The sequence below is a fragment of the Metopolophium dirhodum genome, chromosome 3 (genome assembly GCF_019925205.1).
Source record: "Metopolophium dirhodum isolate CAU chromosome 3, ASM1992520v1, whole genome shotgun sequence".
Taxonomy (NCBI): Eukaryota; Metazoa; Arthropoda; class Insecta; order Hemiptera; family Aphididae; genus Metopolophium; species Metopolophium dirhodum.
The window spans coordinates 2,860,761-2,875,852 of record NC_083562.1 but is presented as its reverse complement, the minus strand read 5'-3'; the positions used below and the strand labels follow the sequence as shown (position 1 = coordinate 2,875,852).

Below are 15,092 nucleotides of genomic sequence, written 5' to 3'. Positions count from 1 at the left end.
TAAAGTTAGAACCCGGTTGGCACATGAATTCGCCAAATTTTCTGTTTAATATTTAATATTTCAACTATCTGATACAATAATTTATAAGCCCTTTAGTATATTTTTTGCTATTGCCACTATTAATGTAATAGTGTATTAAGTGTATATAGTACCTAGGTATATATATATATATATATATGTCCGACTATCAGACTTTATAATATTATATTAATTATCATATCAAGTGTTTTAACATTCAAGTGGAGGTACCTATAGTATTATATACTACTACAGAAGGTACTATAATAGGTACCTACCAGTTATCTTAGTTGAAAATATTAAAATGTGTCTATCGGAGCAAAACAAAATAATGAGTACTTAGGTATTAATTTAAAACATTTTTTTCAACCTAAAATTGTTTGATAGAACATATACTTTAAAAATCTCAAAAAATGCAGTTTTTGAATATAGGTATTACTTAAAAATTTTAATTATTATAAAATATTTAATAAAAATATAAAATAAGGAAACTGTAGATTTACTTACCTAGGTAGGGACGACCTATATAATATTTTAAATAATAGGTACGACCTAATCCTGCCATTAATCAAATATTCAAATGTAATTTATATTATTAAAATTGTGATCAAAAAATATATTTTGAACAACCAAGTTTTGAATACATGCTGAATAAGATTCATGAAAATGTATAAAGTGATATAACATATATTTACTAAATAAACAACAAATGAAAAAATGTCCAGATAGTCAGAATACAGTTTTAGTCCTTTATTTGTGAGATCATAGACACTTCTGACTATAGTTTAGAATATTATAACAAAACAGATACAATAAATGTCAGACCAAATAATTATAACAAACATTATGACAGATATAATTAGTATATTTCATCAAAATGGTTTGTAATGTTTTTTTTTTTACTTGTAAGGCTGTATTTAATATGTATTATGCCTAGCAAAAAATTAAAATATTATTATTGTTCATTATTTTTTTGCAAAATTGTTAAATTAAAATTCTTTATCTATTATTCTTTTCATAACAACCAGATAATTTTTATAATACTTTTTTATGTACACATATTACCACATATTGCTATCTGTGAATTATAATGTAATCGGATTTTTTGCTTTCCAAGTGTAGGTAATTTCACATTTGAAATTTTATTTGAAGTGTTTATACTGTTTATAGTTTAAGCTGGAACACTTAAGAAGATAACAATATAATGGTCAGATCAATAACTGACGTATTCTCAAAAAATATAGGTACTTGTGATAAGCTCATTAATTTGTAAGCGTTGTTTTAAGATTGAAAAGCAATAAAATTGTTACATAATGTTAATCCACCTATGTCGTGAAAAAGCGGTCAAGATAATAGGGTATACCCTGGATTTAAAAAAGATTATTTTCAAGTTTGTGTTATATTCATACATCAATAACTTCTATATGAACTTAAAATTAAAAACAAATAAAATAAAATAAAAATGTTACCCTGAAATATACTTGGTGTATCGTATGATAGGGATGGTAAGGAACATAATCGCTGATAGGATGTAATTATGGTATGATAAAATGATCAAAAAGTAAAAAAACTTGAAAAGGTTAAATGTGAAAAGGGATAGTAAGAAAACCAATTTACTATTAAGCTCAAGAAAAACAAAAAATAAAATATTATGATATGATGAATTAAACATCATATTAGTTTGATATAATAGTTATAAAGTGAGAGATGGAACGATTAATTAGATATGTATTAAAAGTAACACACATGACTATATCTTTTAATACAATAATGATTACGTTTATAAATAGTTGTATGTTTGTTGTGAAGTTAGTGATTTAGGTACCACCATAAGAGAATAAACTATTTAATAAGAAACATTCAATTTTTTTATTGATCTTAAGAGAATGTCAGCGCACTATTTATTTTCTTTCTCTGAACAATGTGCAACATGGCAAATTCTATGTTCATATAATGATTATAATAATAATAATTTCTAAAGTTAGAGTGAAATGACCGGTTATAAAATTTAAAGGTAAGGTTTTTATCTAGGGCATCTCATGGGCATTTTATTATATTTTAATTTTAAAGCTAGTTATGAGTATTTTAAGATGTACAAACAATATGTAAGGGGTTATGGTTGGTTGAGGAACACCGAACACATGATGTGGGACGAGGATTTGTCACTAAAAACCAAGGTGGTCCGGGAACTTGCAATACCAGCCGATGCTTGACCTCATAACACGTTAGTGACTGAGGCTGACCACCGTGACACACAAGGCCCCCGTGCATACAATTTTTATAATCGTATTTATGAAGCTTAAGAAATTATGATTTGTATGTACTTGAAAATGTATTAGGTGGGGAAATCATTATTACATGTTGATATGTTGTGGAATATTTGGTTTAGATCCCAATAATATTCCTGTTAGAATAAACACTCGTCTTTAAAAACTATATAAATATTATTTTATATTCCTGTCCCATATTTTTATTCGAGTAGTTTGCATAATATTGAAAAACAGTTAATCTTATCTATAATAAGTGTTTGCCTCATATATCTGTTATTTTTGGCGAACAAAACTATATGGATGTTACTATTATTATATAATTTACATCATATTTCGTTTTGTTACATCTATTATCTTGCTTATGAGTATATAAAAACAAATGATTTAATTATTATGACTATTTAGCATATTGTATTTTCGTCATAAATCAATTTATACAAAAAGTATTTATATTTAAATAACTATTATCGTTACTTATTATTTATCATTATTCTTATGGCTCAATCCTTATTTAAATTTAACTTTTTCACTCCTTATACAATATAAAATAATGTATGATAATACTTCAAATAAAAACAACCATAGTGTATTGATTTAATTATGATAATATACTCTCATTGTTCTGTTTCCACTTGGTAAAATTGTGTTTTCTTCAATAGTTCAGATGTATAAATAGCAGCCTAGAACAATAATAAAATTGGTATTAAATTCTTAATATACTGAGTTAATACACAATTGAAAAATTAAAAATATAGAACAAACATTTAATAACTGCTGCTTTGCTAGCATATGTTAAATAAAATTATTGTCAGTAGGTTATGATTTTATTTTAAATTTAAATTTAAAAAAATGTTAAAAAATAAAATGAAATAAACATAGACAATATAACTGGTCTATATTTTTATAATTAATTTTATTTAAATTATTACTCATTAATTGAAAAATTTGACAAATCACATATTTTGTTTTCATTTTCAAATTTTTGAAGGCAAGTAAGTTTCGAATATTTTGCTCAATGCCGTACGCAGGATTTTTCAATGGAGGGGGGGCCTTGAAAATTAATTACAATTTTATTTTTATTTTTCCCAGTTTAATAATTGTAGACGTTTAGGTGGGGTATTTTAAAATGTTTGTACAACTTCAACTTTTCAACTTTTCTAGTAGAAAAAAATGCTCTGATCATAAATTTCAATGGAGGTTTTTGGAAGAAAATTGGATCTAGTTCATACTTTCGGAGGTCAAAATTGAAAATTCTCAATATTTTTTTTAAATAATCAGGAAAAACAAAAATAAATGAAAATTTTTTAAAATTGTTTGGTAACCCTGATTCGGTCTGTCTTCACTTGGATTATATTTGATTAATTTAAGTTTTTTTCTTCTAAAAATTTCAATAAATAATTATTTCAAAAAAGCTTAAAAATGTAATACAAGGTTCATCATAAGTTTCTTTATAACTATTTAAAAATATTAACGATACATATAGGCAAAATTGTTTTTTTTAGGGTTAAATGCTTTTTTCAAATTAGTATAAATTTTGAAAAATATACAATTAACTTGTAGTTTAAAATGTATAAAATATTAAATTTGTATAGCTAAGGCATGGACATTTAATACAAGGTCTTTCATACAAGTAGTTTTTACATTTACCAAAAATTACTGATAATTTTAGGAAAATTTGTATGCAAATATGAATTTATTCTGGTAAGAATTATATGCTTGATAGTTAACGACAGTAGAAACTTGATAAATATTTTTTAAAAGTAATAATAATACCGGCAATATGGGGGGGGGGGGGGGTCAGCCCTCAGTATTGAATAGAAATTAAACATAAAATATAGGATAACTAAATTATTTAAAATTATAAAATATAAAACCATACAAAACGTTATAGAAAATCAATTTCAATCTTAATTTGTTTTTAGTTATTAACATTTTCTTTAATACATTATAATATAGACCTTAGTTTTTCATAATTTTAAATAAGTTAACATATAAGTCCATATTTTAATTTAGGAAAACATTAAAATACATTTTAAATATAAATAAATAATAATCATAATTTGTATGTACCTGGACAACATTGGGGCATGGGTCACTTTTTAAAAACTCGATATCATTTGTAAGAGTTTGATGCCAAATTTCTTGAAGACAAATAGGATCTAGTCTAGTCATATGTAATAAAAGGACACATGTTCTTTCTCTTATGGACGGGTCTTCATTGTTTCTAAGCAATTTATGTAGCTCAACATTTGAAATTCTACCTGAAAGGTAATTATTTAGGTATTATATGAAAATATAGTAATATTAATATACTTTTGGATAAATAAAAAAAACAATTACGGTACCTTCCGAATGTTTCCCAAGAACTATGTCTTGCACTAAACCAATGTTGCATGGCAAATATATTAAAGTTAATATCAATACGGCAATTGTATTAGTAACTAAATGTGTATTACCATGACTCAAAGATAAACATTTTTGTAATAATGGTAGAATTTTCAAAAAATAGATACTCTCAGTAAGTTGCTTAAGACATTCCATAGGTTTGTCCAAGCATAATCCTTCTACTAATAGAAGCACCGATTCTAGACTGCCTAATTCTTGAATGCCAATACTGTCAGGTGGTGCAGGTGATACACAGTTACGTGTAGGAGATTTGATAGCATTAGAAAATGCTTGCATTAAACACGGAATGACTTGAGTTTCAATATAGATCTACAACACACAAAAAATATTAATAATATAAAAATAAATAAAATAAAATAATTATAAATACTTTAGTTATTAAGTCTTTCTCAGTTTGTTGAATATTTGGAGTAACAAAAGGTATTGCTAGAACAGTAACAACATAGTGTAATAATTTGGAAGACATGGTACCACTTTTTAAGGGAGACAATACTACCAGAATAAAACTTTTTTGAGTCATAGATGTTATATTCCCAGAAACAACCTAAAAAATAAAATTACATTGTATTAACTTTGTAATATTATGTACAGATAAAATGAGATGCATACAATATATTATTTAAAATTTTAATTTTCTATATAATATATATAATGAGGATTATGATCTAATATTTTACTTGGTGTTTAATATATTTAAATTTTAAAAAGGTACATTTTGAAAAATTTATTTAATTTATTAATTATTTTACACAGAATTGAATTATCAATAAGTTTTTTCTTCATAAACTAGATAAAATTAATAGTATTAACCTCACAATATATAACTAAACTTAATTGAACCACAATTTATTTAATAAAAATGAGCAATAGGTGTAAACATAGTCCAGTGAGTTGTTACAGTGGCCCCATAATATATATTTATCTATGACGACTGTCATAGGTGATTTTTGTAGGCATGGGGTCCCCTTTGTCATTCTAGTTATTTTATAAAAATTTGTTTATAGACAACATAAAAACAATAGTTGGTTTATGGTAAGGTAATTATAAGAAATAGGTAGGTGTCAAAATTGTATGTGGAGGTGTCTAATGTCATAGGTAAAATTTTGGACTTCTGCGCCACTGAGTGGTTATATAAAAAATAAATTGAAAAAGTTGTCGTAAAACCAGAGAGATGCAGTAGTCTTTTGACAAATATTTAAGTAGAGGGGGATGAATATAGGATCATAGCACAAATAAATGGTTTTCATTATCTTGCTAAAGACAGTCCAAAGCATAAGCGTACTTACAATTTATAATTTTTATACTTAAATCTATTATAATGTTTACTGTTAATAATTGCAATAAAAATAGATTCCCTACAATAATCACAATGAGTGTATTAACATTTCATTGCTCAATATTCCGGGGACAAAAGTTGGGCCTATGAAACTTTGTTTAAAACCTTGTCAGTGTAAACAATCTAATTGTGGAAACCCCATTGACTGGTTTTGAAGAAGAAGAGTAACAACTCTCATGTATAAGTAGTATAGATTTAGATAATAATTAAAATTTTACTTCAGAAGCACTTTGTCGTAGAAATACAATCCATTCTTCGCTCATAAAATCATTAGATGTTGTAATATCGGTCATAGAGTTAGATTTATCACAACCCACATCTAACTCTTGACAAGTTTCAGAACACCAACCTGATTGACTTGAACGCAAGTCCTCTTCAGTTCTAAATACAAATCAGTACAATTAATTCTAAAATTTTAAAGAGTATTTTTCTTCTACATAAAATCATGAAAAAGTAGTACGTGTCTTCTATAGATGTAAAATCATGACCAGTAGAAGAATCCGAGGGTTCTTTGTCCCCTTCTTCTTCTTCTTCTTCTTCTTCTTCTACATCTTCTTCTTCTTCTTCATTTATTTTCATTGAGTTTAATGGTGACACAATATTATCAAATTCTGTTGAGACATCTATTTCCTCATTTTGATCCATATCTATCACGTATACGTTGTTTTTTAAAAATTCATGTTCTAATAGGCCAGGCCACGTTAACCTTTGTAACGGATTTTTTTGCAATAGTTGTTCTAAAAAGTTCTGACAAACAGCTGACACAGTATCTGGCCAAATTATTGGTTGATCTTTCATCATTTGAACTAAATGCATCAAACATTTTGTATCAAAAGGAGGTTTTCCACATAGTAAATGATATGCTATACATCCCAATGACCTAAATTAATAATTTATATCAATGCACAAACGGTATTTACTTTATAATAAATCATCAATTTATACCATAAATCTGCATTATGATTGTACATTGGAGGTATAACAGGAGAATTTATCACTTCAGGAGCCATATAAAGAGGGGTTCCTTTGAGTGATGCTTGAGTTAATACTTGAGTGCCAGTTAACATAAGCCTTGCTAAACCAAAATCACATAATTTTGCAACATCATTGTTGTCCAATAAAATATTTGGTGGTTTTAAATCCCTAAATATTATAACTATTTAGTAAAGAATATTGTGTTAAAAAAAAAACAATTAATAAATTTAGGTACATACCTGTGTAAAATATTTTTCTGGTGTAAGTAGTGTAAAGCTGATACAAGATGACATATAATCACCTGTGTCCTTTCTTCACTCAGTATACCTTCAGTTTCTATGATTTCTTTAAGTGATCGAGGCACAAACTCCATGACCAAGGCAATCTATCATAAACAAATATTAACACCAATATTACACCAGTTAGATATTTGATTAGTGACAGTGAGCTCACTCCAGCTATTAACATTTTGCTGGTGTACATTTTAAACAGTAAATGGACATTCCTACCCTCGACTGTTTTCAGTATAATAGGAAATCTTCCCCCGATACACTTTTTGATGTCAGCATTTCCCATACCTATTTTTTAAATTTTATTAATTAATATGAATTTTTTTTTTGTCAAAGGCCAAAATCCAAATATTTTTATCAATTATTAATTATATTTTATTTAGAAAATCTTTTAGCTATTATATTTATTTCAAATTATAAATTTAATTAATTATTTTTAAACATTACTTTTTAATTTGTCAATTAAATATTATTTATTGTAATATTTACTTGATTTAAATTATTTTTTTTATTATTTTAATAGCAAATTTTATTTTTTCAAGTAGACAATGATAAAAAAATATACATCCATAATTTATTATATTTATTAAAATATTTGGACATTTATTCTGTCAAAATTAGACAATAGGCAAAAAAATAATAAATTCATATCAAAAATAAATAGTACTTTTTTAAAAAATAGGGAGAAATGTCCATTATTAATTTAATAGTCTTCTGTCTTATACCAACACTAGGACGTCAGCTGAAGCGAGACAAATTGTTGGTTATTTATGTCATTATGTTATCAATTATCCTTATGACTTGTTTGTTTTGGTTATAAGAAAATAAAGTAAATAAATAAATAGAATTAAATATTAATATCCCACCCCATTTTCATTTCCAAATGACTCAATCATTTTGACAATGTTTGGATGGTGTAATTTCTGTTGAATGTCAACTTCCTGTTGTAACGTTTTTAATTTGTCGAGCTAAATCAATGGACATATTATAATTAAAATTACAAACAAAGAATTGAACAAACAAGCATTCAACTGATAAACCTAACTATACCTTGAAAATAAATTTGAAAGCAACTATTTGGTTGGTTTCTTTGTGTAAGGCTTTGAAAACTTTACCAAATGAACCTTCACCTATCTTGTCCCCTAATTCATAGTTATGACTTTGAGCCCAACAAGCGAGTCGCTCTTCAGGTTCCATCCTTGGATATTGTACTTCATCTGTTGTACAAATATAAGGCTCCCGTCGCCAAATATTACCATTCATATTCATTGCTCATCAAGAGTTTAATTCAATCATAAATTATAAGGTTTAACATTAAGGTTTTTACTTTACAAAAACCACTGTAAAAAGAAACGGAGACCCAGTCCATTTTATTGATCATAATCGTTTACATTTTTGAGTGAATGTTAAATAAATGATTATATATAATGTGTATAAAAAAAATTCAAACAAAACCGAAAAGAAAATGTATAAAAAAATAATAAATAACAATACAAAATATGGCTAATTTAAAGTAATAAAAAAATATAAATTACAAATTGTTATTTGTTGTGAAACATAAATATTGAATAATATACTTATTTATCGAGTAATCAGTATCATAACGTTATCACTAAATTATCATTGACGGTTTATACTTAATTTTTTGTTTTGTTATTGCTGTTTAAAACTTGCAGGATGGCCGTTAAGAGCGTAGAAAATGAATTACATTTTACTAGGATTTTCGAATCCATCATAATTGCTTTGAAGAACGAACCGATCGACTGGCACAGTGCAGTGCCAATAGAACAGTTTTATTGAGTAACCTTTACAGTAGCCTTTAAAGTATCCTGTTCTTTACTGGACACTGGTGTTTTCGAGTAAATCAATTACATTTTCGGTTTTGTTGGCCACACTGTTCGTCACCATTCGTCTTGTTTATGTAATTTATTAATTTTGGTCTATCAAAATATAAGAACTAACAACCATTTTAGCGGATTTACGTTTTCCTAAATTAGTAGTTTTGTTTCTAAATCGATTTATAGATATAGAATTTCACAGTTTTTTTAATTTACACGAATGCGACTCCCGCAGTCACGTTGATTGCCGTCTACCGTTTTTGCCCACATGGTCAATGATTGTAGATTTGTATTTTGTGGAGTCTTAATTTAGTGTTCCAAAACAACAGGACGTTGGTATTCGGTTTCAACAACGAGGAGATAATAATATGAAGTTCATAAAAGGAAAGAGACCCCAAAATGGCCAATCAGGGTAAATTTAAACTACCTATTTGTGTAAACTATTTCTTATGCTGTAGTAAACTCATCAGTATACATTATGTGGTGATTAATATTTAATGGTCCAAAGAAACATGTATATTATATAAAACAAAAGTGCCTGAAATCCCGAATTGGTGATATATTTTCAAAATTGTATTCCAGACGTACTAAAGCTTTCCAAGCTCTTCGGCAAGGTGGTACTCGTAATCGTTTACGTGTAGCAGCAGCCAACAAGGCATCCAAGGTAAAACGTTTAAGAGCCATTCAAAAGCACTCTACCAATGGCAAACTTAACAATAAAAATATGATGTCAAAAAATAATGCTAGAGTAGCAATGAATGTGGTTGATGCTCGTGTTAAACTATTGCAAAAGGCTTTAGAAAAACCAACAGTGATAGTAGATGCTAGACAAAAGTTAACAAAACAAAAGGATGCTCGTGAAAAAATTCAGGAACGTCGTTTACATTCAACACCATATGATGTAAGTAACTGTTTGTTAATAAATCTCAATTAGGTACCATTAATTAAAATAAGTTGTAGTAAAATAAAAAAATTACACTTATTAAAGAGTTTAAGACTATAGTAATTAATCAAATATGAGGTGTTTTGTATTGAAAACTATCAATATCAGTAACCATAGTTATTTATTTATATATTTACAACATCTAATCATTTACCCTTAGAAACTATAATTGCTAAAATTTGTAATTTTTTTTTAATTTTTGTTATTGCTAGGCTCACTAGGGCTTTACAACACATTTACATATTGTGTTGATAGTGCATTCCTGGTTATATATTTTTTAAGACTCCTTGATCAACTGCTATTTTTTTGAAGTTAGAATTCTGTTTGTAAGACTTATATTAACGATGCACCATATCTGGTATATTTGAATAAACAATATAATAATAATTTTATATAATATTTATCCCATACAACAATATGACTGATATTTTAGTTGGACTTCAAACTTGAACTTTTTTTAGTCTGATTAGATTTATGTACAACTGTTTACGATTTTGTTATGGACCATGTATGAGTTTAAGTAGAGGACTGAGTTAATATAAGCTAACAAAATAAATAAATATGATTAAACATTAATTTTATGGTATAGAAATAAGTATTATATAGTATTCTATAGAAATAACATTTTTAAGTTATGTAAATGTATAGTTTGTTATGTTAGTGATGTTTAAACTGATTGGTGAACTTATTATTAGTGATAATCCGATTGCTTGAATAATTTTTACATTATAGTTTTTAATATTTAAGTTAGAAATCAAAACCTTTAAAACTTAAACATTTTGATTATAAATTTTATTTTTCTTAACTAATAACAATGAACAAACGATTGATAGAGCGACACTGTTAAATTAATACTGTGTTTGTATTAATAAAATAAGATAAGTTATCTATAGATGCATACTAACAATGAGCGGACCATTTTTCATACACTGTTTTAACTACTGGTACTCAACATGTACTGTCATGCTGCTGTTGGTAGCATATTCACGCAAGAGCACCCATCAATCAGAACCTAGGGGGGTTGACAATATCATAAAAAAATAACTAAGAACCAACAAAATTGATTTTATTAAATACACAACATAGATAAACGATGTACCTATGTAATATGTCATGTATTATAATATCATCAGTAAAAATAGTTTATTATTTACAATTACAAAAAATTACAATCATTTCACATTTGTCTAGAGGGCTTACCTTCTTCCCCTAATGGGCGCCCTTGTATTCACAGGTACAAAATATGAGCTTCTTTGCCACGATGTGTTCAATATATTATAATATTTTATTATACATGTATTATTTTATGATTTAATAACCACAAATTACCAAAAAAACTGATGCTTGGCGCATAACGAATAGAGCTCATATTTTATCTCCGAGACTTAAGTTTTACTTTTAATCTGGGATTTACACTTAAATTTTTTTTTTGTTTTAGACAATGCAATATGTGGAAACGTCAAGAGGCCATTCCAATAACTTAGGTCGTGTAAAAATTGACCGCCGTGGTATTCTTACTGTCAAGTCTATTTTAGATGAAAGAGCAACATCGCATCATTCTGAATTTAGAGATAGAAGACCAGACAGACAGTCTTCTGTAAATCAAGGACGTTTTGATGGTGTAGAAAAAAGACGCAGTAGTAACACTTTCAATTCAGAGCTGAATACATTTAGAAGTAACATTTTTATAGTTGTATATTGTTTCTTTATTTTTTACTGAGTATGTGTTTAATTATGGTAAGGTGACAGACCTATTGAAGAAATTAGACCAGTGAGACGGGATATGAGAATGTCGAGACGTCCAATACAAAACACACAGTCTATGAGACGACCACCAGAGCGTCCTACAAGACCAATGAGAGTTAATGATAAACCATATAATAGACCTATGGCAATGGATTATGAGGATTCAATGGAATGGGAAGATACTAATAGATACTCTCCAACACCGGTAAATAAGATACCTATGTTAAATTAAAAATTAAAGTGCTGTTTAATGCATTTTTCAATTTATTGTAGGTAATGAGACGGAATGTTGGAAATACAATGTTCAATCATGATGGATATCAAGATGATTTATCAGATAGAAATTCAAGGTAAAATAAATTTATTTACAATTTTTTTATTATATTTTTCAACTAAATTGTAATTTATTAATTTAAAAACAAATAAAATGATTCTTGGTTAAAATTCAATTCAATTATGGGAGTATTAATTTAACATTTTGGAATTATTAAAAATTACCTTAGAACTAGTGATATGCACTATCAAACAATTTTATAGTTTATCCGACTATTCTATTTGAAAAACTACTATTCGATTATGTAAAACCAATCAAATAGATTTTGGAAACATTATATTTCAATAGGATCCATCACTACTTAAAATCGCAAAAATATATAATTATATTTGTATTTATTGCTATTATTCTTAATTTGGAAGGGTATCAAGTAACTATATAATTTTTAAATTGTAACAAAAATACCAAAATAGATTTTATGAAAGGCCGGTTTCTTGGAAATTGGAGCGGTTGTTAGCAGTTTCCCCTTAAGCGTTAAATAAAAACAAGAAAATAAAAAAATTAATTTCCATCTTATTTGCTACCATAAACACAAAAATCACGAGTTCATCAAATCACTCTTTATTTGAAAAATGAACTTTTTTTTATTAAAGTATCAGCAAGCTAAAAAAATGTATTCATAGTTTTTTTATATACATTGAAATTATTTTATTTAAGTATTATTATAAAGTGTAGAAGCCTCAATTAGTTATTACTTATTTGAAATAAAATGTTTGATCTTCAACTAATTGATTCTTTAATGATAACATTATCACATGATAATTTTTTTTTTTTATAGGAATCATAGAGGGTTGAGTGAAACATTACGTTCAAGATTGGACTCTCATCAAACAGCCTTAGCTAAGCGTGCACGACCACCTATAGGCCATAAAATTATTATATCCAACTTAGAACCATCTGTGACATGTGAAGATATAAGAGTATGTACTAATATTATATGATAATATTGTAGTCATTGTAATTACCAAATTATATATATACATGCCGATAAGAATTATTTTTTTGCTTAAAAATCTGTGATTAACCCAAATACTGTTTGTTTTATTAATTTGAATATTCATATTTTTATTCAGGAACTATTTGCAGACATAGGAGATTTATTAGAATCTAAAGTGATTCGACCTGGTGTTGCTGAAGTGATTTACAATCGTCGTGCTGATGCTATACAAGCAGTAGATGTATATCACAACAGACAGCTGGATGGCAGGCCTATGAAATGTGACATGGTGAGGAATGCTGGTTCTAACAGTGGGCCAATATCTGTATCTGGGTAAATAATCAATATTCAAAAAATAATTTATTTAACTGTTTTATTAAGGGGTTTATGTCACTATAGGTCATTATTTAAAAGGAAAAGAGAACATTGACATTAAATTATATTTTTTTCTAGAACAAGTCGTAGAATGCCTACACGTGGTGCTGATTTGTATAAACCATCGGCGTATGTCGGTTATGATTTAGATGCAGTACATACTGCATTATTTAATAATAAATAAATATTTGTCTATCCCATTAGTGTATGAAATTTTACTAGATTCATATACCACATTTTTTGGCCAATAATTTATAACTTGGTTTTTATAACTCACATTTCACAAAATGCAGAAGTCTATTTTCAAATTATATAAATTTTATAATTTTTTTTTCTCCAAAACTCAACAAAGTTAAAATGTATAAATAAATTATAGGGTAATAAATGCTTCATCTTATTAGCCATTTAAGTACAGAAAACTGTAATTTATGATCATCCAACAATTAACATAAGATACTAAAGATTTAGTAAATAAATGAATGTATTATTTTTGTTCATTATACATTGGCAAATGTACACAAATTGGTTTTTAATTATGACTGTAACACCTTAGGGTAAATGTTAGCCAACATGGTATTGTAAAATGTTTATACGTATTGTACTAATATTGAGCATGTGGATTTTGAGTTAAGTTAGAATATTTATTTAATTTTTTATTAAGTTTTAATGATGAACTACAAACTTAAGATTAAAAAAAATTTTAAGTATTCAAAAATAATTGTTAGGTTTTAAAGTTCTTAGAATTTAGAATTCACAGAAAAGAGTTTACATGTTAAATTAACATTTTTAGTGTAATAATATAATTATATTGTTTGTAAAATAAATGTTTCTTATGTATTTTTATAAAAATATGTATGTTTTATGATTAATTTAATGAGTGAGTAATAAAATACTTTTATTAGGTAAATTGCATTGTTTTTTTAAATGAATATGACATTGATATAGTTGTTATGCTTATTTATTTTAGTTGTGTTAACATTAAATATAGTTATGGGCGTAGACACGGGAGGATATGGTAGATGGATCCCCCCTCATAACCTTTTTTTTGGATTCTGAGCAGAGTGATAATTGTGTTGATTTTAAAATGATGTCTGTGTTTTTTTTTTCCGTCATCACATTTTGTGGCAGTAAAAATGATTAAATTTTCAACTGTCTGGTAAGTGAATCTAGTAGGTATTTTTGGGAAAAGTTGACCAAAGTCTAAAAGTGTAAAATTCTTATTAGTTTTCAAAAGAGATGCAAAAACCAAAAAAAAAAAAATAAGGAAAAACGGTGGTTTTTATGCAAATCTAGTTTTTTACCAAGACAATTTTGTTATTTGGTGTAACTCTTAAATAAATAACCGTACCGCAGTTAAATTAAATTTTCACCGAATGTTTTTATAATCATTTTCTATGTACAATAATATTTTAAAAATATTTTGACTTTTTTTTGTCCTCATAGGCAGAAGAAAATTTTAATTTTTATTGGTTTTATTTAAAATTATTGTCTATAAAAATTGTTTGTTGGTCAAAAACCTTAAAATCTAATAGAAGGTCAATCATAAGTTGTTAGTGGAAATTAAAAAAAAATTGAGCGTAAATCCACAAAAATTTTTTATGAGCGTCTGAAGTTAGACATTGAA

The 15,092-nt window shown here is 26.8% G+C and overlaps 2 protein-coding genes across 5 annotated transcripts; one reads left to right on the top strand and one right to left on the bottom strand.

Moving 5' to 3' along the window:
* Positions 1 to 754: 754 nt before the first annotated feature.
* Positions 755 to 8,991, bottom strand: LOC132940756 (serine/threonine-protein kinase fused). 2 transcript variants are annotated; one of them, XM_061008488.1, is made up of 11 exons: positions 8,346 to 8,991; positions 8,162 to 8,263; positions 7,245 to 7,390; positions 6,976 to 7,173; positions 6,491 to 6,910; positions 6,249 to 6,411; positions 5,065 to 5,238; positions 4,745 to 5,003; positions 4,634 to 4,666; positions 4,359 to 4,549; positions 755 to 2,968 (listed from the first exon to the last, which is right to left on the bottom strand). In XM_061008488.1, exons 1-11 carry the CDS (start codon positions 8,562 to 8,564, stop codon positions 2,903 to 2,905), a joined length of 1,971 nt encoding a protein of 656 aa, XP_060864471.1. In that variant the 5' UTR covers positions 8,565 to 8,991; the 3' UTR covers positions 755 to 2,902. The 2 variants fall into 2 exon arrangements, with proteins under 2 accessions (XP_060864471.1, XP_060864470.1); XM_061008487.1 differs by having other exon boundaries at positions 758 to 2,968; positions 4,634 to 5,003; positions 8,346 to 8,989.
* A 201-nt stretch (positions 8,992 to 9,192) lies between these two features.
* On the top strand, positions 9,193 to 14,375 carry LOC132940757 (uncharacterized). Of its 3 annotated transcripts, none has more exons than XM_061008490.1 (8): positions 9,193 to 9,545; positions 9,716 to 10,034; positions 11,515 to 11,752; positions 11,819 to 12,027; positions 12,096 to 12,172; positions 12,935 to 13,076; positions 13,230 to 13,426; positions 13,493 to 13,632. In XM_061008490.1, exons 1-8 carry the CDS (start codon positions 9,502 to 9,504, stop codon positions 13,521 to 13,523), a joined length of 1,257 nt encoding a protein of 418 aa, XP_060864473.1. In that variant the 5' UTR covers positions 9,193 to 9,501; the 3' UTR covers positions 13,524 to 13,632. The 3 variants fall into 3 exon arrangements, with proteins under 3 accessions (XP_060864473.1, XP_060864474.1, XP_060864472.1); XM_061008491.1 differs by having other exon boundaries at positions 9,204 to 9,545; positions 13,230 to 13,382; positions 13,547 to 14,375; XM_061008489.1 differs by having other exon boundaries at positions 9,206 to 9,545; positions 13,547 to 14,375.
* The last annotated feature ends 717 nt before the right edge of the window (positions 14,376 to 15,092 follow it).